Source organism: Microcebus murinus, chromosome 6 (assembly GCF_040939455.1).
Source record: "Microcebus murinus isolate Inina chromosome 6, M.murinus_Inina_mat1.0, whole genome shotgun sequence".
Classification (NCBI taxonomy): Eukaryota; Metazoa; Chordata; class Mammalia; order Primates; family Cheirogaleidae; genus Microcebus; species Microcebus murinus.
In genome coordinates this window covers 56,085,511-56,106,283 of record NC_134109.1, presented here as the reverse complement: position 1 = coordinate 56,106,283, position 20,773 = coordinate 56,085,511, and the positions used below count along the sequence as shown (strand labels likewise).

Sequence of the window (20,773 nt, the reverse complement as noted above, 5' to 3'; positions counted from 1 at the left end):
CAGGGCACTAGGATTACCGGTGTGAGCCACTGCGCCGGGCCTCACCTAAGCCTTTGAGAAAACAAGTATAATTTTGAAGAGTATTTTGCTACCATAATGTTAATTTTTCCAGCACTAAAATTTCCTATACATGAAATCACGCCCTTTATATCTAAATCGCATTCTCACCCTCATTGTCACCATTAAGGAACAGGACTCTGAGCATTTACCACTGAGGTAAAAAAGTAAGTAATTGACCAATTTACCAAGGTTGATTTCTGAAACCACAATAACACGGGTTTTTTTCAGTCTTGTGGAGGACAGAAAAGAAACTAATACTAAATATTGAACATAGAATCCCACTGATCTGCCTCCCTAAAGCAGACTGTTAAATTGCCCAGGATCCTAACAATAGCTCCCAGGGAAGGAGGAAGAGACACTATTTTTTTGGTTAACTCTAAAAGCATTTTCACATGGAAACATTGTTACAACTGGTGGACAGGCTCTACGATCACCACACTTTCATGCCTCAGGCTCTACTTTAGGCCTCCTTAAACTACCGCCCATGGGCCACATGCAGGTGTTTTTGCCTGTTTTTTTTTTTTTTTTTTTTTTTTTTTACTGCAAAATAAGATATGTGCAGTGTGCATAGGAATTTGTTCATAGTTTTTTTTAAACTATAGTCAGGCCCTCCAACGGTCTGAGGGACAGTGAACTGGCCTCCTGTTTAAAATGTTTGAGGACCCCTGCTCTACTTCCTGAGGTTGTACAGTGTTGTAATAAGAGCAATGAGACTCCAGTGACTTGGAAATTCACGCTGGAAAAAAAAAAAAAGAGCAATGAAACTAAGTATGGTCATAATCAGAATGGTCAATCCTCAGCCCTATTACTCATCTCTACTTTTTCTTTTTTTAAAAAAAAAAAGTCTCTTTTTAAAAATTATTTGAGACTGGGATGGACATGTATGGGGAAGGGTTTCACTGGTCTCCAATTCCTGGACTGAAGGGATCCTCCAGCCTCAGTTTCCTCAGTAACTGGGACTACAGACAAGAACCACCAGGCCCAGCTACTTTTTTTTTTTATAGCACTTCTCATTTTCTAACACACTATGTAATTTGTTTATGGTCTGTCCCTATACTTCCTCTTTCTAAGCTTCTTCAGAGATCTTTACTGTACACTGATGTACCCAAGTGCCTAGAACAGCACCTGGCACATAGTAGGTGGTCAATAAATATTTGAATAAATAAATAATTTTTGCTCCTTCAGGAACCTCCAAACTTTACAAAAGCAGGAACCACAGCTACGTTGTTCTAGGGTTTATCTTCAGCAATACCATAGAAGCTTTATAAAGTGGTAGGATGAATTAAAGTGGTAGCTTGAGTTTAACAGTGTGCCCACTAATGATCTGTGCAAGGAGGATATCTGGCTGAGACAATTTGTATTGTTTCCGTGGGAAATGTTTTCTGAGCAACAATTTGTATATGTATTACTGCAACAAGACCAGTTCCTACGTGTGCAGTGCAGATAGAGCAGAGCCAGAAGCTGGACAACACACACACCATTAACAATAGGGCTGCTCCCCTAGACTCAGGTGTTTTTTGTTTTTTTGTTGTTGTTGTTGAGACAGAGTCTCACTGTGTTGCCTGGGCTAGAGTGAGTGCCATGGCGTCAGCCTAGCTCACAGCAACCTCAAACTCCCGGGCTCAAGCAATTATCCTGCCTCAACCTCCCAAGTAGCTGGGACTACAGGCTTGCGCCACCATACCCGGCTAATTTTTTCTATACATTTTTAGTTGGCCAATTAATTTGTTTCTATTTTTTAGTAGAGATAGGGTCTAGCTCTTGCTCAGGCTGGTTTCGAACTCCTGACCTTGAGCGATCCACCCGCCTAGGCCTCCCAAGAGTGCTAGTAGACTCAGTCTTAACCACTCTATGCCAGGTGAAGAGACTAAGTCAACCATGCCTGCCCTGTCTTATCATTGCTTGTCTAGTACAGCCTTGTACAGGGTCTGAATCAGAGGCTGATTCTCAGTTGACGAGACAAGGGACAGTTACATTATCTGCAATCTCAATTTTCTTATCAGTAAAGAGAGGCATTTTATCCAAGCTTTAGTTTGTGAGGAATAAGGTATATAAAGTGTTTACACAGGGTCCGGGACAAGACCAACTCCTAACATTTGTTAGCTGTTATGATTAATTTTTCCTATTCTTCATTCTTCCGCTTCCTTCTGCTCACCGAACTAACCAAATCCAGCATGCTGCTACTCCCTCTCTGGGCATGCGCACCAAAAGAATGGCCGCGCCCTCTTATTTAAATCATTAACTGAGGTGAGGGGAAAAAGACAAAGTGGACTCGCCTACGCCCTACCCTGATGTGATAAGGCGGTTAAAACGATACAAGGCACGTTACATCACAGTTTGAAAAGGTTGGAAAACTCCGCGCTCTCCTTGGCAGAACTGCAGGCCCGCGAGCCTGCGTCTCCGAGAACCCAGGAACTCTCAAACCCGCCCCAGCTCTGCGCTAGAAGCGGAGTCCAGCCACCCGCGGCTAATCGGGGAGGGAGGTGACTGCTGGCCGACTTCTCATTGGCCCAGAGTCACAAAGGCCGCCGCTTCTCCCCCTTCCTGTCGCTGAGTGGTTGCGGCCGAAAAATAACGCCTATCGTGATTGGCTAAGCTCGGCTGTCAGTCCTTTCGCGACTCGCAGCGCGGCGCAGAGCGGCGCAGTCCGCCGCGGCCTGTAGAGCAGTCTCGAAGCCTGCCTCACGGCGAAGATGGCGGTCGCAGTGAGAACTTTGCAGGAGCAGCTAGAAAAGGCCAAAGAGAGCCTAAAGAACGTGGATGAGAATATTCGCAAGCTCACCGGGCGAGATCCGAATGACGTGAGGTAAGGGCCTGACGGGAACTGCGAGCTCTGAGAGGCAGCCCTCAAGTCGGGGTGAATTGGGGGTGGGGAGGACGGCCGGCCCTGAGGAGGCTGGAACCTCGAGGCTTGTTCCCCTGGCGGCGGTAGGACCGCGTCCTCGGTGAGGTGGTGAGGCTCCGGGCCTCCGCTGGGCTCATGTGCCTGGGGAGAGAGAGCGAGGCTTGGGTGCGCCAAATGGTTTCCCGGCCTGTGAGAAGGCCCGAACTGCGGATTCCCGCCCTTGGCCCTGCAGGCCCGGAACTGCAGCACAAAGCCCCTTCCCGCTCCGGCGGCCACCCGGCCGGGGGCTGGCCGGGAGACCCTCCCGGGACGCGATCTGCCGCCTCTCCCCCGGGCTCCTGCCCACGTGCAGCTTCCTCCGGGATGGCGGGATCGGGATACGATCCAGTCTCGTTAATGTGTAGTGGCATCGAGGCAAATGTAATTTCTGTGGTAGTGGCGTCGGAAAAACGAGGAAGTTAAATGAAACGGTACTACCTGTCCTGCCTCAGACACGTGGATTTGAAAGTGTCTTTTAGAACTTTCCTTATTATTTTCTCTATGATGTACCACATCTCTGAAAGTGTTTGGTGCCATTAGATGTGTCTGCATGCGATTTTTTTTTTTTTTTTTTTTACCGATTTGTAAATCTCTTATAGGCCCATCCAAGCCAGATTGCTGGCCCTTTCTGGTCCTGGAGGAGGTAGAGGACGTGGTAGTTTATTGCTGAGGTAAGATTTCTTTAGGACTTAATTGATGCTAAAAAATAAGCACCGTTAGTGCTTTTTATATTAACATATTACTTTGTACAGAATTGGCGATAGACCCAGTAACACAGTGTTTGTTTTTATTTAATGCTGTGATCAACTAGTTTTCTGGAAACATAACAGTTGCCCTGAAAAATTAGAAGTTGACTATATTAACTGTACCAGTTTTTTATAAACTTAATTTATTTTTGTAACTTAGAAAAATACTATAAAAGCATTTTGGAGTGAATGTCTATTTAAGGATACTTTAATTAGAAAGATTTTAAAAGTTAATTCCGTTGCCAAATGGAAATATCATTTATCTTGTATTTCAAGTGCTTTATTTTGAACATTTTTAATTGCAGGCGTGGATTCTCAGATAGTGGAGGAGGACCCCCAGCCAAACAGAGAGACCTTGAAGGGGCAGTCAGTAGGTAGGTTAAAAATAAAGATTCCCTAAAGGCATCTCCATTTTCTGAGGTAGTGCAGAAATAGTTAATACTGTTGAATTGAGTTGTATTGGAATTGAGTAGTATACCACTTTCCTGCTAGTTCATTTGGTATTTAACTAAACTGAAATAACCAGTATTCCTCAAGCTCAGTTTTTCATTTATGATAACCTCAATTTTTTTATTCTTTTTTTTTTTCTATTTTTTATTTTTAGAGATGAGGGTCTCACTATGTTGGCCAGGCTGGTCTTAAACTTCTGGCCTTAAGAGATCCTCCCACCTCAGCTTCCCAGAGTACTGGCATTAAGGATGTGAGCCACCACACCCAGCTTATAACTCAAATTTTATCAAAGTGAAGGTCAAGAGAGGAATAAAATAGGGGAAATTGTAAATTTATACCATTCTTTCTGTCTTATACTTGAAAAACTTGAGAAGCCTGAGACATATTTAGATAATTTAGGTGATCAAAGTTTGGTTAGGGCATTAGTTGACACATTTTATCCATTTACTGCTGGAGGAAAGAGTAAAAGGGATAGAAACTGATAGAAGCTTCTGGAAATGAGTCCTTGAAAAAGTAGGCATCTGTCTTTGGTGTGCAGTTACATCAAATTATTTAGTAAACTTTTCCTATGACAGGCTGGGCGGGGAGCGTCGGACAAGAAGAGAATCACGCCAAGAAAGCGACCCAGAGGATGATGATGTTAAAAAGGTATTAAGATTAGAAGAACTTTAGTTATGTAGGACTTTCACTTTACATTTAAAAGCATGCCACCCATATGCTACTTAAATTACTGAGATTTTCTTTTCTTTTGTAGCCAGCGTTGCAGTCTTCAGTTGTAGCTACCTCCAAAGAACGCACACGTAGAGACCTTATCCAGGATCAAAATATGGATGAAAAGGGAAAGCAAAGGTATCTTTAGCATCTTCCAGGCATGAAAAAGTCCTGTGAAATAATGCAATTTTAAGAAAAATTAAAGGATTGTTTGTGTCCCCTGGTATCTTGTGGGAAATGATGGGTTTAAATGAAGTGGATCCTGGTGAAATTGAATTTTCCTTTTCTGTTCTTTAGGAACCGGCGAATATTTGGCTTGTTGATGGGTACTCTTCAAAAATTTAAACAAGAATCCACTGTCGCTAATGAAAGGGTATTTATGCAGTTTTTGTTTTGCATCATAATGTTTATTAAAATAGATTAGTGTTTTTAAAAAGAGCTTAAAAGCAAGGCTAAAATAAAACCCAAGTAGAGACTTATAATTGTCATATTATGAACTGGTATTCTTTTGAAGTCATATTAATTGAGTGAGCCTCTGTTACTAGTACAAAGTTCCCTGGTCTGTAACTCTTGAGAACAGAGTTATTGAGGTCTAAGCTCAATAACAATCTCACTGTGTGGTCTTGGGCAAGTCCCTTCATTTCTTTAGGCCTCAGAATGCTTTCTCTCAAACAAGGAAGTTGAATTCCATGATCTTGCAAATAGTTCAACAATTGTAACTTTTAAGATTTATTTGTAAACTTACTTAGCATTCAGAAGCAAAATCATAAATGTTTCCTGCCTTCCACAGTTTTAACTGTGTCATCTTTCTAGAAGTTATTGTTTTATAAAGTCCACGCAATTTTGTCTGAGGGGTTAAACTCCACGTTATTGCATCTGGGGAGAACTATAGTGGAATGGGGGAGATGATAATTCAATTATAGGAGATTAATAAAGTCTTATTTTAGCTTTTACATATTAAGAATATAAGAGGCTTAAAAGCATTTTAATGTTTGTGGCCAGGCGCAGTGGCTCACGCCTGTAATCCTAGCACTCTGGGAGGCCGAGGCGAGCGGATTGCTCGAGGTCAGGAGTTCGAAACCAACCTGAGCAAGAGCAAGACCTCGTCTCTACTATAAATAGAAAAAATTAATTGGCCAACTAATATATATAGAAAAAATTAGCTGGGCATGATGGTGCATGCCTGTAATCCCAGCTACTCGGGAGGCTGAGGCAAGAGGATTGCTTGAGTCCAGGAGTTTGAGGTTGCTGTGAGCTAGGTTGACACCATGGCACTCACCCTAGCCTGGGCAACAAAGTGAAATTTTGTCTCAAAAAAAAAAAAAAAAGCATTTTAATGTTAAATAAATTGGTAGTTTTCTGAAGTAAGAGAAGTGTGGTTATTTCTTTAGTTAGGACCTTTGTCAAATTCTTTTATTTGGAAAGAATAGCTTTAAAGACAGTGCCCATCTTTAAGTTGACTCTTATGAAAGAGTCTTATTTAAATGTTACGTTGGTATAGAATGGTTGTTGATATTATAGCTAATGGCCTTGAAATTGAGATTTATGTCAAAAAGCTTCAGTCCCCATTTAAATAAAATATATTTTGACAGTCTTTTATCTATTTTAACACATAAATTTTAAAGCATATTACTTATGTTTAGCAAAAGAGGCGCCAGGAAATTGAGCAAAAACTTGAAGTTCAGGCAGAAGAAGAGAGAAAGCAGGTTGAAAATGAGAGGAGAGAGCTGTTTGAAGAGAGGCGTGCTAAACAGACAGAACTGCGGCTTTTAGAACAGAAAGTTGAGCTTGCACAGCTGGTGAGTATTTCGATTTCTGAGATTGGTAATCCTTCATGTTGACAAAAACACTGACCTTTTATCTTTTCTTTAGCAAGAAGAATGGAATGAGCATAATGCCAAGATAATTAAATATATAAGAACTAAGACTAAGCCCCATTTGTTCTATATTCCTGGAAGGATGTGTCCTGCTACCCAAAAACTAATAGAAGAGTCACAGAGAAAAATGAATGGTAAGTACATGAAGGGGTGCATTGAAATTTTCTTAATGCATAAGGTAATATATTCATAATAAATTTTTTTTTTGGTCTAAAATAATTGTGATTTAATGGTTAAGTTTGTTGGGTTTCCTTGGTTTTTTTGTTTGTTTTAAATAATCTGAGATAGTGAGGAGTTTGGAGTACAGGAATAGTTACATCATGATGCAGTTTCAACTGAAACTTATTTTGTGGGCAGTGCTTATGCTTCTGTATTTCTTAGGCATTTAAGATTATTTCCTTTTCCTTGATATTCTTAGTAACCAGATACAGTGAATGAACATTGATACGGTTCTTAGAGGGAAAACACATGGAAGAATAGACACTGCTAATATGATGATTAGATGTTTTCCTCTCCTTGGTATCAAAAAAGTTAATGCATGATTCGATGCCATAAACTGATTCTGTTTTAAATAAGTTTTGTTATTTTTCATCTAGCATGAAAATTGATCTGTTTTTCATCAGTTAGATAATGTCTACCTTTGCTTGCCACTAATTTCTTAGTATGCAGGTCTCCAGTGGATATTTTGGTCAGTTTGTGATTACTTATTTGCCAAATTTGTCATCATTGCTTTACAAAAAGACATTTTTTTAGATGAAACTTAATGACAGTTTGTGACCAGGTATAAAATTATGACTTGAATTTTCTTAATCATAGTAGATTTTACACATGTAAATTTTTATCCTTTAGCTTTATTTGAAGGTAGACGCCTCGAATTTGCAGAACAAATAAATAAAATGGAGGCTAGGCCTAGAAGACAATCAATGAAGGAAAAAGAGCATCAGGTGGTGCGTAATGAAGAACAGAAGGCGGAGCAAGAAGAGGGTAAGGTGGCTCAGCGAGAGGAAGAGTTGGAGGAGACAGGTAATCAGCACAATGATGTAGAAATAGAGGAAGCAGGAGAGGAAGAGGAAAAGGAAGTAGGTATTGTTCATAGTGATGCAGAGAAAGAACAGGAGGAGGAGGAACAAAAACAGGAAATGGAGGTTAAGATGGAGGAGGAAACTGAGGTCAGGGAAAGTGAGAAGCACCAGGATAGTCAGCCTGAAGAAGTTATGGATGTATTAGAGATGGTTGAGAATGTCCAAAACGTAATTGTTGAACAGGAGACGATGGAAACTAATCAAGTTGAAAGTATAGAACCTTCAGAAAATGAAACTAGCAAAGAATTGGAGCCAGAGATGGAATTTGAAATTGAGCCAGATAAAGAATGTAAATCTCTGTCTCCTGGGAAAGACAATGTTAGTGCTCTAGACATGGAAAAGGAGTCTGAGGAAAAAGAAGAAAAAGAATCTGAGCCCCAACCTGAGCCTGTGGCTCAGCCTCAGCTCTTGCCACAACCTCAACTTCAGCCTCAACCTCAGCCTCAGCCTCAGTCTCAGTCTCAGCCCCAGCCCCAATCTCAATCTCAGTCCCATCCTCCATCTCAGTCCCAGTCCCAGCCAGTACTCCAATCCCAGCTTCCCTCTCAGCCTGAGACTTTGCCATTAGCTGTTTTACAGCCACCACCCCAGGTGATTCAGGAGCAAGGGCATTTACTACCTGAGAGGAAGGAGTTTCCTGTAGAATCTGTAAAACTCACTGAGGTGCCAGTAGAGTCGGTCTTGACAGTACATGCAGAGAGCAAGAGCAAAACCAAAACTAGGAGCAGAAGTAGAGGTCGAGCTAGAAATAAAACAAGCAAGAGTAGAAGTCGAAGCAGTAGTAGTAGTAGTTCTAGTAGCAGTTCTACCAGTAGTAGCAGTGGAAGCAGTTCCAGTAGTGGCAGTAGTAGCAGTCGAAGTACTTCCAGTAGTAGTTCCAGTACAAGTGGCAGCAGCAGCAGAGACAGTAGCAGCAGCACTAGTAGTAGTAGTGAGAGTAGAAGTCGGAGCAGGGGCCGGGGACATAATAGAGATAGAAAGCACAGAAGGAGCGTGGATCGGAAGAGAAGGGATACTTCAGGACTAGAAAGAAGTCACAAATCTTCAAAAGGTGGTAGTAGTAGAGATACAAAAGGATCAAAGGATAAGAATTCTCGGTCCGACAGAAAGAGGTCTATATCAGAGAGTAGTCGATCAGGCAAAAGATCTTCAAGAAGTGAAAGAGACCGAAAATCAGACAGGAAAGACAAAAGGCGTTAATGGAAGAAGCCAGGCTTTCTTAGCCTATTCTTTGCAGCAGAAGATTTCTTGATGAGTAAAAGGATTACTTTTCCTTGTAAGGAGGATGCTGCCTTAAGAATTGCATGTTGTAAAAAATCTTTTGGAAAATACAGACTGTTTGTTTACCAGACATTCTTGTACTTTTTGCATAATTTTGTAAGAGTTATTTATCAAAATTATGTGAGGTTCCAAAATATGTAAAAATAATAATAATAAAAAAAGATTAACATCCCTTGTCATCTTTTTTAAATATCCTATACTCTTCAGTAAGAATCTGTATATTTTAATAGGCAAATCTTTAAGTCTGTTCCCTTCTAATTCTGTATCATACATTGCTTTTGTAGAAATAAATGTGCATTTCTTTCATTTTTGGGATGTCCTTGTTGACGCTTGTATAATAAATATTCTCTTGATATTTTCAGCTTTTATCACTAGAAACCGAACATGATTAGAATGTTTTTGAAGGTTTCCTCACTTTAATTTGACTTAGACAATTATTTTGAGTTGTCAGTCAGAGCTTTGCAGCTTGGGGGAACAGTTCTCTTTAAAATCATTTACTAATCTTTGTTATTTTAACCTAAGCATTTTCCCTGTTTCTCATATTTAAACCATATATTTGGTAGATAACTTTAACAGTATGATCTGGTTGGTATTTTCTTCCTGATTATGGGAGCATCATTCTTTTGTCTTCATGGTTACTTGTGTGATACAGCATATACATCTGTTAAAGAAAATCTAGGGGAGGGAGGTAGAAAAGTATCTTCTAAACTTGGTTTTTGAGTTTGTGGTCTTGTCTTAACTTTTGTGTTGGCTCTAACTAAACCATGCCATATATGTTTTCAAGAATTTTGTTTAAGGAAGTATTGTGTGAAAGTTTACCAAAATGAAGGAAGTTCATCTAGACTTTAATATGTAAGCAAGATAACACACAAGTGTACCAAGTGATTATTAACTTTGTTGTTTTATAAATTTGTATGAACTTGGAGTATCTGTTGCCCATTACCTGTGCAAATAAATGTGGCTTAGACTTGTGTGACTGCTTAAGACTAGTACTTGTATTAACTTTTTGATGCTTTATACAAAAGAGCACTTAAAATGCAAATGGACTTTTATGAGTTTATAATTTAACATTGTAGCTTTTAGGCTTCACTTTGTATATTCATTATGCCTTCCCTTGAAAAGTAAATGGTTACAATGAAAATGTGAACAAGCATTTCCAGTTAGTTTTTTTGTATCAATACAACTCAATTGTGTAAATGAATGTGTTAAAATAACTTTTTTCTTAGTTTTCTTTTTTTTTTTTTGAGACTAAATCTCACTCTGTTGCCTGGGCTAGAGTGCTGTGGCATCAGCCTGTCTCACAGCAACCTCAAACTTCTGGGCTCAAGTGACCCTTCTGCCTCAGCCTCCCAAGTAGCCGCGGGACCACAGGCATGCACCATCATGCTTAGCTAATTTTTTCTATTTTTGGTAGAGATGGGGTCTCTTGCACAGACTGGTCTTGAACTCCTGAGCTCAAACCATCAGCCCACCTCGGCCTCCCAGAGTGCTAGGATTACAGGCATGAGCCACTGCGCCTGGCATAAAATAACTCTTTAAAAAGTCCTGGCTGGTCCAAAAGTAGTAAGTTATTTTAATTGATCACAGTCAGTTATAGATTGAACTCCTTTTTCTACTCTTTCCTCTTCTCACTACTGCATCTGACTAGTGGGAAAAAAAAATTCTTAATTACTAAAATGGTAACTGAACAGAACTTCTTCAGTATGCAGAGCTGTCTGCATCCCTGAGCTAGTTGTTCCACCAAGAGTAGCTTAATCAACAGCTTGTAGTACTCTACAGCAAAATATTAATTCCCTTCGTGCCATGACAGGGAAAAGGTTGGTAAGCAGCAATTTAAAGGGATGATCATAAATTTAACCTGATTTAAAAACATTTGAAAATACTTGCGTGCACTGAGATCCTTTATTTATTTATTTTGAGACAGAGTCTCAGCTCTGTTGCTGGGTCTAGAGTGCCATGGTGTCAACCACCTCACAGCAACCTCAAAACTCCTGGGCTCAAGTGATTTTCCTCCTCGGCCTCCCAAAAAGCTGGGAATATAGGTACTCACCACCACACCCACCTAGTTTTTTCTATTTTTAGTAGAGACAGAGTCTCCCTCTAGTTGGCCTTAAACTTCTGGGCTCAAGGGATCCTTCCGCCTCCACATCTCAAGAGTGCTAGGACTACAGGTGTGAGCCACCTTGCCCAGCCCTGCACTAAGATCTTTTGTACAAATTTTGCTCACTCATTTTTACCTGGAAAATTTAAACCGTTTTCTTGTTTATAGAAAAGATACTAGTTTTGTCTTAAAGCTCTTTGGTGTTGGGACAGGGATAGGCATGGGAGGAAGGGAATAATTTTCACTTAATCCAGTTAAGCTCTACTGATTGTAGTATATAGAAGGAATTTTGATAACCTTTTTTCCCCCAGGACAGGGTCTCACTGTATTGCCTTGGCTAAAGTGCAGTGACATCATAGCTCACTGTAACCTGAAATTCTTGGGCTCAAGAGATCATCCTGCCTCCGGCTCCTGAGTAGCTAGGACTATAGGTGTGCACCACCATGCCCGGCTAAATTTTCTATTTTTTTGTAGAAACGGTCTTGTTACTTAGGTTGATTTTTTTTTTTTTTTTTTTTTTTTTTTTGAGACAGAGTCTCGCTTTGTTGCCTAGGCTAGAGTGAGTGCCATGGCGTCAGCCTAGCTCACAGCAACCTCAAACTCCTGGGCTCAAGCGATCCTTCTGTCTCAGCCTCCCAAGTAGCTGGGACTACAGGCATGAGCCACCATGCCCGGCTAATTTTTTCTATATATATTAGTTGGCCAATTAGTTTCTTTCTATTTATAGTAGAGACGGGGTCTCGCTCTTGCTCAGGCTGGTGTCGAACTCCCGACCTCGAGCAATCCACCCACCTCGGCCTCCCAGAGAGCTAGGATTACAGGCTTGAGCCACCGCGTCCGGCCCTTAAGTTGATCTTGAACTTCTGACCTCAAGCAATCCTCATGCCTCGGCCTCTCAAGTTTTTAGATTTTTTTGTTTCCAATTGATGTTTTATTCTGAGACCTGAATTTTATGGAACTTAGGTTCAGAGAACTATGGAATTGTTTACTTACAAAACAAGGAATGAGTTAGAATGTAAAAGTAAGGACAGTTTTCCAGGGGAAGAAGACATTCAGGAGTCTTGTTTTTTAGAAATTACAAATTAGTGTTTATGGAAAATTTAGGAGCTAAAGTGGGGGATAGGGTTAGTGACTGACATCAATTTGGAGCCCTGTTGATTAGCAAACACATCTAAAGGACTTTAGGAAATGACTGGTTTACTCTGAGATTACAAGGTTTGGACAGCTACCGGAGGTAGAAGATCGTTTGATATTTAATGAGCTATAATTCCACTCTAGGTCCTTTCTACACACTATCTGTAGAACTCTTGGGTAACTATTCACATGATTACTCAGGTAGTTTAAGCAAAACCTACCAAAGCAGTGTCTTGACATAAAAGGAAAGTGGGTTGTGATTACATGGACCAATGCTATTAGAGTAAGTCATTAAGATGTTTTGGGCTTGCACAGGGCGCAATGGCTCACACCTGTAATCCTTAGCACTCTGGTGAGGCCAAGGCAGGCAGATCATTTGAGCTCAGGAGTTTGAGACTAGCCTGAGCAAGAGCGAGACCCCCGTCTCTACTAAAAATAGAAATTAGCTGGACAACTAAAAATATGTAGAAAAAATGACCTGGCATGGGGGCGCATGCCTGTAGTCCCAGCTACTTGGGAGGCTGAGGCAGAAGGATTGCTTGAGCCCAGGAATTTGAGGTTGCTGTTAGCTAGCTAGGCTGATGCCATGGCACTCCAGCCCATGGAACAGAGTGAGACTCTGTCTCAAAAAAAAAAAGTTTTGGGCTTAAAAGTACTTAAACATGAAACTTGGTGTTTTTTTTGTTTTGTTTTGAAGAGAAGGGGTCTTGCTCTTGCTCAGGCAGGTCTCCAACTCCTGAGCTCGAGCAATCCTCCCAGAGTGCTAGGATTACAGGTGTAAGTCAAGCCTGACCTTTTTGTTTGGTTTTTAATGGCTAATGCTTAGATTTTTTTCTTTTTGGTCTTTTTTTTTTTCTTTTTTTTAGGGCTAATCAAGTAGGAATTTTTTTTTTTTTTAATTCTGAAATCAGACTAATGAGCAAATCTTACCCATTTTCCCTTTTTGAGATAAGGCCATTAAAGCACTTAACTCAGAAAACATGTTAGCTATTTATATGGTTGGACACTACTGCTCTAGTAAGTCAGTGGGGAAGAGATTAATTAGTAAAAAACCTGAGTTAGCTGAGAATGTTTTCCTTATGCTTTCCTGTGTCTCACCTAGCATGGTCTTTTCAAAAAGAAAATAAGATACTCAGAGAACGTGATGACACTCATGCTTACAACTTTCCTTTCTTTTGCCACTTGACCACCTTACTTAAATTTGTAACAGCTGCTGCTCCTCAACATCACTGTCCCATTTTCCTGCTTTATTTTCTTCCATAACATTTAGCGCTATGTTGCCTAGGACTTGTTTATTTTCTGGTTCCCAGTAGAATGCAAGCCTCATGAGAGCAAGGATTTTTTTTTTTTCCATTGTTCTATTTCACATACCTTGAATAGGACCTCATGCATAACAGACATTCATTATTGTCATAAATGAATTTATAACAGGTCCATAACATGGCTTAATTGGTTCTCTCTCTTTCCAATGTTAGTTTTTGCCTCTGTTTAATACATCCAAATATGTTTGAAATCATGTCTTTGCTGAGCCAAATCATAGGTCCTCAAATTTACCCTCATTTTATTCCAAATTATGGAGACAACAGTTTCTGTGACTCCTCTGTAAATATTTTGTGTATGGTATAACCTAATGGTGCCTAGAGTGCTGCCTATATACATAGTGAATCTGAAAAGGAGTGTAGAGGGATCAAAATCATCTGGGGCTCTATACTGGGCTTTCTTGGAGATTTCTGATACAGCCCACCCCCACTTAATAATCTCTTTTGTCTTAGCGAACTTATGTTACTTCTTTAAATATGTTGTACATCTCTGTTGTGATGGATGGGAAGAAAACTCATCTAGTAACCAGGATTATTAAAATGAATATCTCTTCAAATTCCTCACTTAAAATTATGTATACTTAGTTGCTTTGTTACCATCAGGGCCTTTTTTATCTAGGTACTCACACTCTCTCAAGCCACATCCTTCCACTTTAGTTTTCTGTATTAAGACCTTTCACCTGTGATGTTCTGGCCTCTACATCAGAATATCCTGGCTGGGTGGAGTGGTTCACACCTATAATCTCAGCATTTTGGGAAGATAAGGCTAGAGGATCACTTGAGGCCAGAAGTTTGAGACCAGACTTGGCAATAATGAGACCTATTTTTTCTACAAAAAATTTTTTTAAATTAGCGGAGTGTGGTGGCACATGCCAGTAGTCCCAGCTACTTGGGAGGCTGAGGCAGGAGGATCACTTGAGTCCAGGATTTTGAGGCTGCAGTGAGCTATGATGATGCCACTGCCCTCTAGCCTGGGCAACAGTGAGACACTGTCTTAACAAAAATCAAAACAAAACCTGATGCAAAAATTTGTGTTTTAGCAGCAACCAGTACCTTAACTAAAAGGAATTGGGTCTGGCTTGGTGGCTAATCCTAGCACTCTGGGAGGCCGAGGCAAGTGGATCGCTCAAGGTCAGGAGTTGGAAACCAGCCCGAGCAAAAGCGAGATCCTGTCTCTACTAAAAAAATAGAATGAAATTAATTGGCCAACTAAAAATATATAGAAAAAATTAGCCAGGCGTGGTGGCACATGCCTGTAGTGCCAGCTACTCAGGAGGCTGAAGCAGGAGGATTGCTTGAGCCCAGGAGTTTCAGGTTGCTGTGAGCTAGGCTGATGGCATGGCACTCTAGCTCAGGCAACAGAGTGAGATTCTGTCTCAAAAAAAAAAAAAAAAGGAATGACCTCTGACTGCAGAATTCAGTATCTAGTGGTGCTTCAGAGTGAAGTGGCAGGATGGGCCACAACCTATAATCACTCTTCAAATTAAAGTTTGCTTCTATGCAATGTCTGTTGGGCCTCTGTGTTCTCATAACCCTTTGTTGTGTGCTTCTGTTATGGGTATATATCTATAGGTTCAAGGCTGTCTACCTTTGTGTTAGGAATATAAAGTGCTGTTCTCATGCAAATGATGTGATAAATTGAGTTGCCAGGGAGGCCTTGTAGGTGAAGTGACTTGGAAGATGAGAGGGAAAGCTGTTCATTTTTTTAGAGACAGTGTCTCCCAAGGTGGAGTCCAGTGGTGTGGTGATAGCTCATTATAAACTGGAACTTAGGTCAAGTGATCCTCTAGCCTCAGCCTCTGGAGTAGTTGGGACTACAGGTGCAATACACCATGCCCTAATTTTGTTTTTCTTTTTTTTCTTGGTAGAGACAGGGTCTCCTATGTTGCCCAGGCTGGTCTCAAACTTCTGGCCTCAAGCAGTCGTCCTGTCTTGGCCTCCCAAAGTGATGGGAGTACAGGCCTGAACCACCATGTCTGGCCAAGGTTATTTGTTTAATAGTTTTTGAGCATATGCTATATGCCAGGCACTGTTCTAGTTACTGAGTTACAACAGTGAAAAAAACAAATATTTCTGCCCTTGAAGAGCTTACATTCAGAATAGGGGCAAATGAAGGCTTAAAAGCATTTTAATGTTTGTGGCCAGGCGCAGTGGCTCAGGCCTGTAATCCTAGCATTCTGGGAGGCCGAGGCAGGAGGATCACTCGAGGTCAGGAGTTCGAAACCAGCCTGAGCAAGAGCGAGACCCCATCTCTACTATAAATAGAAACAAATTAATTGGCCAACTAATATATATAGAAAAAATTATCCAGGCATGGTGGCACATGCCTGTAGTCCCAGCTACTCGGGAGACTGAGGCAGGAGGATTGCGTGAGCCAGGAGATTGAGGTTGCTGTGAGCAAGGCTGACGCCATGGCACTCACTCTAGCCTGGACAACAGAGTGAGACTCTGTCTCAAAAAAAAAAAAAAAAAAAAAACAAGAATAGGGGCAAATGAGAGTGATAAATGCTATAGAGAGAAAAAGTAGAGAAGGAAGTTTGGGAATACTGAAATAGGATGGCTTTGCAGTTTTAGTTGGATGGTCACTAGGTAACATTTACAGATCTGAGATAAGTAAAAGAGTATACCATTTGGATATCTGGGGGGAAAGGATTCCAAGCGAAAGAATAACAAGTTCAAAGTCCCTAAAACGGAACTGATCTTCCTTTCAATAAACAGCAAAGAGCCCTTGTGGCTGGAATTGTATAAACAATAGAGAAAAATGGTAAACTAGTTCAGAGTGTAGTGAATAATGGCTGAGGATTTACCATAACTGATGAAACACAGCAAAACTATGATCTTGAAACCCAAATTGGATAATTATAAAACCACACTTGGGCATATAATAGTAAAACTTTTGAAAACCAAATAGAAATCTGAAATGTGTGGAGAATTTTCTAGCTTTTTTTTTATTGATTTCTAGCTTAATTCCACCATCATAAAAGAACATACTCTGTATAATTTAAACCGTTTAAAATTTATTGAGGCTGAGCATGGTGGCTCATGCCTGTAATTGCAGCACTTTGGGAGGCCAAGGCAGGAGAACTTCTGGAGCCCAGGAGTTTGAGGCTGCAGTGAGCTATGATGACACTACTGTATTCTAACCTGGGCAACAGAGCAAGACTCTGTCTCAAAAAAAAATAAAAAAAGAAGAAATTTGTTGAGCATTGCCATTAGGCCCTATATATGATTAAGTTTGGAAACTTAAGGCATGTGGCCTTAAAAAAATGTTGATTCTATAGGTAGTATATGCAGTTTAGTTTATGGTCTATTATGTCCATTTTATTACTATTAGTCAAATCTTTTTTTATTTTTTTTGAGACAGAGTCTCACTGTTGCCTGGGCTGGAGTACCATGGCATCCAGCCTAGCTTATAGCAACCTCAAACTCCTGGGCTCAAGTGATCCTCCTGCCTCAGCCTCCCGAGTAGCTGTTACTACAGGCATGCGCCACCATGCCTGGCTAGTTTTTTCTATATATATTAGTTGGCCAATTAATTTGTTTCTATTTATGGTAGAGACGAGGTCTTGCTCTTGCTCAGGTTGGTTTCGAACTCCTGAGCCCAAATGATCCGCCCGCCTCGGCCTCCCAGAGAGCTAGGATTACAGGCATGAGCCACAGCGCCCGGCCTCTCAATTTATATTATATATATATATATATATATATTTTTTTTTTTTTTTGAGACAGAGTCTCACTTTGTTGCCTAGGTTAAAGTGAGTGCCATGGCATCAGCCTAGCTCACAGCAACCTCAAACTCCTGGGCTCAAGTAATCCTGCTGCCTCAGCCTCCCAAGTAGCTGGGACTACAGGCATGCACCACCATGCACGGCTAATTTTTTCTATATATATTAGTTGGCCAATTAATTTCTTTCTATTTATAGTAGAGACGGGGTCTCAGTCTTCCTCATGCTGGTTTCAATCTCTTGACCTTGATCAATCCGCCCACCTTGACCTCACAGAGTGCTAGGATTACAGGCATGAGCCACTGCACCCAGCCTATATTTTATATGTTTTAAGGCTGTTATAGTAGCTGCATATAAATTTAAAATTGCTTCATCTTCCTTATGAATTAATCCTTTTGGAATTTTCAAATATGTCTCTTTTTTTAGACATAGGGTCTTGCTCTATCACCCAGGCTGGAGTGCAGTGGCCCAATCATAGTTCACTATAATCTCAAATTCTTGGGCTCAAGTGATCCTCCCATCTCAGCTTCCCAAGTAGCTGGGATTATAGGTGTGCACCCACATCCAGCTCACATTATTATTGGTTTGTACATTCAGTATTCATTTACACTTAACATTGCTTTTCATACCTTTCTACATTTCCAAACTTCTGAGAAGATTTTCCTTCTGCCTGAAGAATATCTTTCTTTTTTTTGGCACATAATAATTATGCATATTTATGGCATGCAATGTGATGTTTTGATATATGTATACATTGTGTAAATATCAAGTCAGTAATTAGTATATCCATTGCCTTAAACATATATCATTTAATGTGAGAACGTTTAAAATCTTTTCTTCCTGCTATTTGAAATTACACAATGCATTATTGTTAGCTATTATTGTCCTACTGTACCATAGAGTACCAGAACTTATTCTTTCTAATTGTAACATTGTATCCATTGGCTGACTTTTATCTCCCCTACCCCCTATTCTCCCCAGACTCTTGTAATCCTATTCTATTCTCAACTTCAATGGGATCATTTTGTTTAGATTCTACATATGAGTAAGGTCAAGTGGTATTTGTCTTTCTGTGCCTGGGTTATTTCACTTAACATAATATCCCCTAGGCTCATCCATGTTGTTTCAAATGACAAGATTTCATCCTTTTTTATGGCTAAATATTATTCCATAATTATATATAGCACATTTTCTTAACCTGAAGAACATCTTTTAGTCTTTCCTTTGATGTGAGTCTTCTGGTGATGTTCTCACAGTTTTTGTCTTACAATTTCTTTATTTCATCTTCACATTTGAAAGATATATTTAAGGTAAAAAAAAAAAAAAAAAAAAAAGAAAGATATATTTGCTCAGTGTCATTAAATGTGAATATTTTTTTCTTGCACTTTTGAAGTATTGTTTTATTTATTGCATTCCATTGTTTCTCTTGAGAAGCCTCATCACTGACTATTTTCAAGGTAATTCAGACCTTTCCCTTAGGGGAAGCAAGGATCGAAGGGAAAAAATCCAGGCCAGAAGAATGATGAAATCAGTGAATTCTATCAATTTTACATAAACTCTTACAGAGACAGAGGAAGAGGAAACACTTCTGGGCTCACTTAATAATGAGGCCTATATAACCTTGACGGCAATAGGTCACAAGGATACAAGAAAGAGAGAAACAGAGCAATGTCACACACACAAATTTAAAAATCTTTAACAAAATATTAGATCAAATCCAGCAATGTATGAAAATGAAACAATGTAATATTGAACACTTCCCCTTGAAAGTGGGAACAAAATAGCTATCCACTATCTCTGCCTTTATTGAACATTTTACTGGATGAACAACCCTAGTGCAAGAAAAAGAAAAACATGGTAGGAAGATTGGAAAGGAAAAATGAAAATTGTTTATATGCAGAAAACTATAAAAGATTATATTATTGTTATTATTTTAAGATAGAGTCTCACTCTGTTCCTCAGGCTGGAGTGCAGTGGCACCATCATAGCTTACTGCAACCTTGAATTCCTGGGCTCAAGTGATCTTCCTGCCTTAGCCTCCCGAGTAGCTGGAATTACAGGTGCAAGCCACTGCTCCTGGCTACAAAAGATTATTAAGAGAAATTTTAAAAGAATTAAGTGGAATAATGTACAAGGCTCAATCATTAGAAGATTCACTATTATAAAGATATTAATATCTGAGCTGGCGCAGTGGCTCATACCTGTAATCCCAGCAACTCTGGGGGCTGAGGTGGGAGGATCACTTGAGCCCAGGAGTTTGATGCTTCATCCAGTTTGGTTTGAGGAGTGAGACCCTGTCTCTTAAAAAAAAAAGATCTTACTATCCTTAAAGTTGATTTATAGATTCAATACAATTCCAGTATAGATTCCAACAATGTATGTAGGAAGAGGGAGGTGGGGTGTGGGAAAACTGACAAGCTATTTCTAAAATGTATATAGAAATAGAAAAGGTAAAGAACTAAAATAACTTTGAAGAACAAAGTGAAGACTAGATCTACCAGATAACAAGACTTTTTATAAGGTATAGTAACTAAGACAGTGTAATATTGGTGCAAGTAGAATCAAATAGACCAATGAAATAGAAAAGTCCAGAAATAATTAGCCGGGCATGGTGGCGCATGCCTGTAGTCCCAGCTACTCGGGAGGCTGAGGCAGGAGGATCGCTTGAGCCCAGGAGTTTGAGGTTGCTGTGAGCTAGGCTGATGCCACGGCACTCACTGTAGCCTGGGCAACAAAGCGAGACTCTGTCTCAAAAAAAAAAAAAAGAAAAGTCCAGAAATAGACACTCACTGAACTTGTTAAAACTAAAGAGAATGACAATACCAAGTGTTGATTAAGTTGTGGAGTAAAGGAAACACCTGTTTCCCAGTAGATAAAAAGAGAAAAGAAAAAGAAAAAAAAGTTGTGGAGTAAAGGGAATGTTTATATACTGCTGGCAAGAGTGTAAATTGATGTAACAATTTTAGAAAACTAGCAATATCTGCTAAAATATATATATGCATATCCTACATCCATGCAATTTTATTCCTAAGTGTATATCTATTGGAAAAGTACTGTTCACCAAGAGATGTGCAGAATGTCTCTAGGACTATTATTTATAGACACCTCAATCTGCAAATGATCAAGAAATCAGCTGAGCTCCGTGGCTCACACCTATAATCTTAACACTCTGGGAGGCCGACGAGGCAGGAAGATAGCTTGAGGTCAGGAGTTCGAGACCAGCCTCAGCAAGAATGAGACATTGTCTGTACTAAAAATAGAAAAAAATTAACTGGGTGTTGTAGTACATGCCTGTAGTCTCAGCTACTTGGGAGGCTGAGGCAGGAGAATCACTTGAGCCCAGAAGTTTGAGGTTGCTGTGAGTGAGGCTGATGCCACAGCACTCTAGCCTGGGCAACAGAATGAG

The 20,773-nt window shown here is 40.1% G+C and overlaps 1 protein-coding gene across 1 annotated transcript; it reads left to right on the top strand.

Annotated features, from left to right (window-relative positions):
- Window positions 1-2,657: 2,657 nt before the first annotated feature.
- Window positions 2,658-9,161, top strand: PNN (pinin, desmosome associated protein). The gene is made up of 9 exons (XM_076004075.1): window positions 2,658-2,866; window positions 3,544-3,615; window positions 3,996-4,064; window positions 4,716-4,788; window positions 4,895-4,989; window positions 5,149-5,224; window positions 6,495-6,650; window positions 6,724-6,862; window positions 7,578-9,161. Exons 1-9 carry the CDS (start codon window positions 2,754-2,756, stop codon window positions 9,008-9,010), a joined length of 2,226 nt encoding a protein of 741 aa, XP_075860190.1. The 5' UTR covers window positions 2,658-2,753; the 3' UTR covers window positions 9,011-9,161.
- The last annotated feature ends 11,612 nt before the right edge of the window (window positions 9,162-20,773 follow it).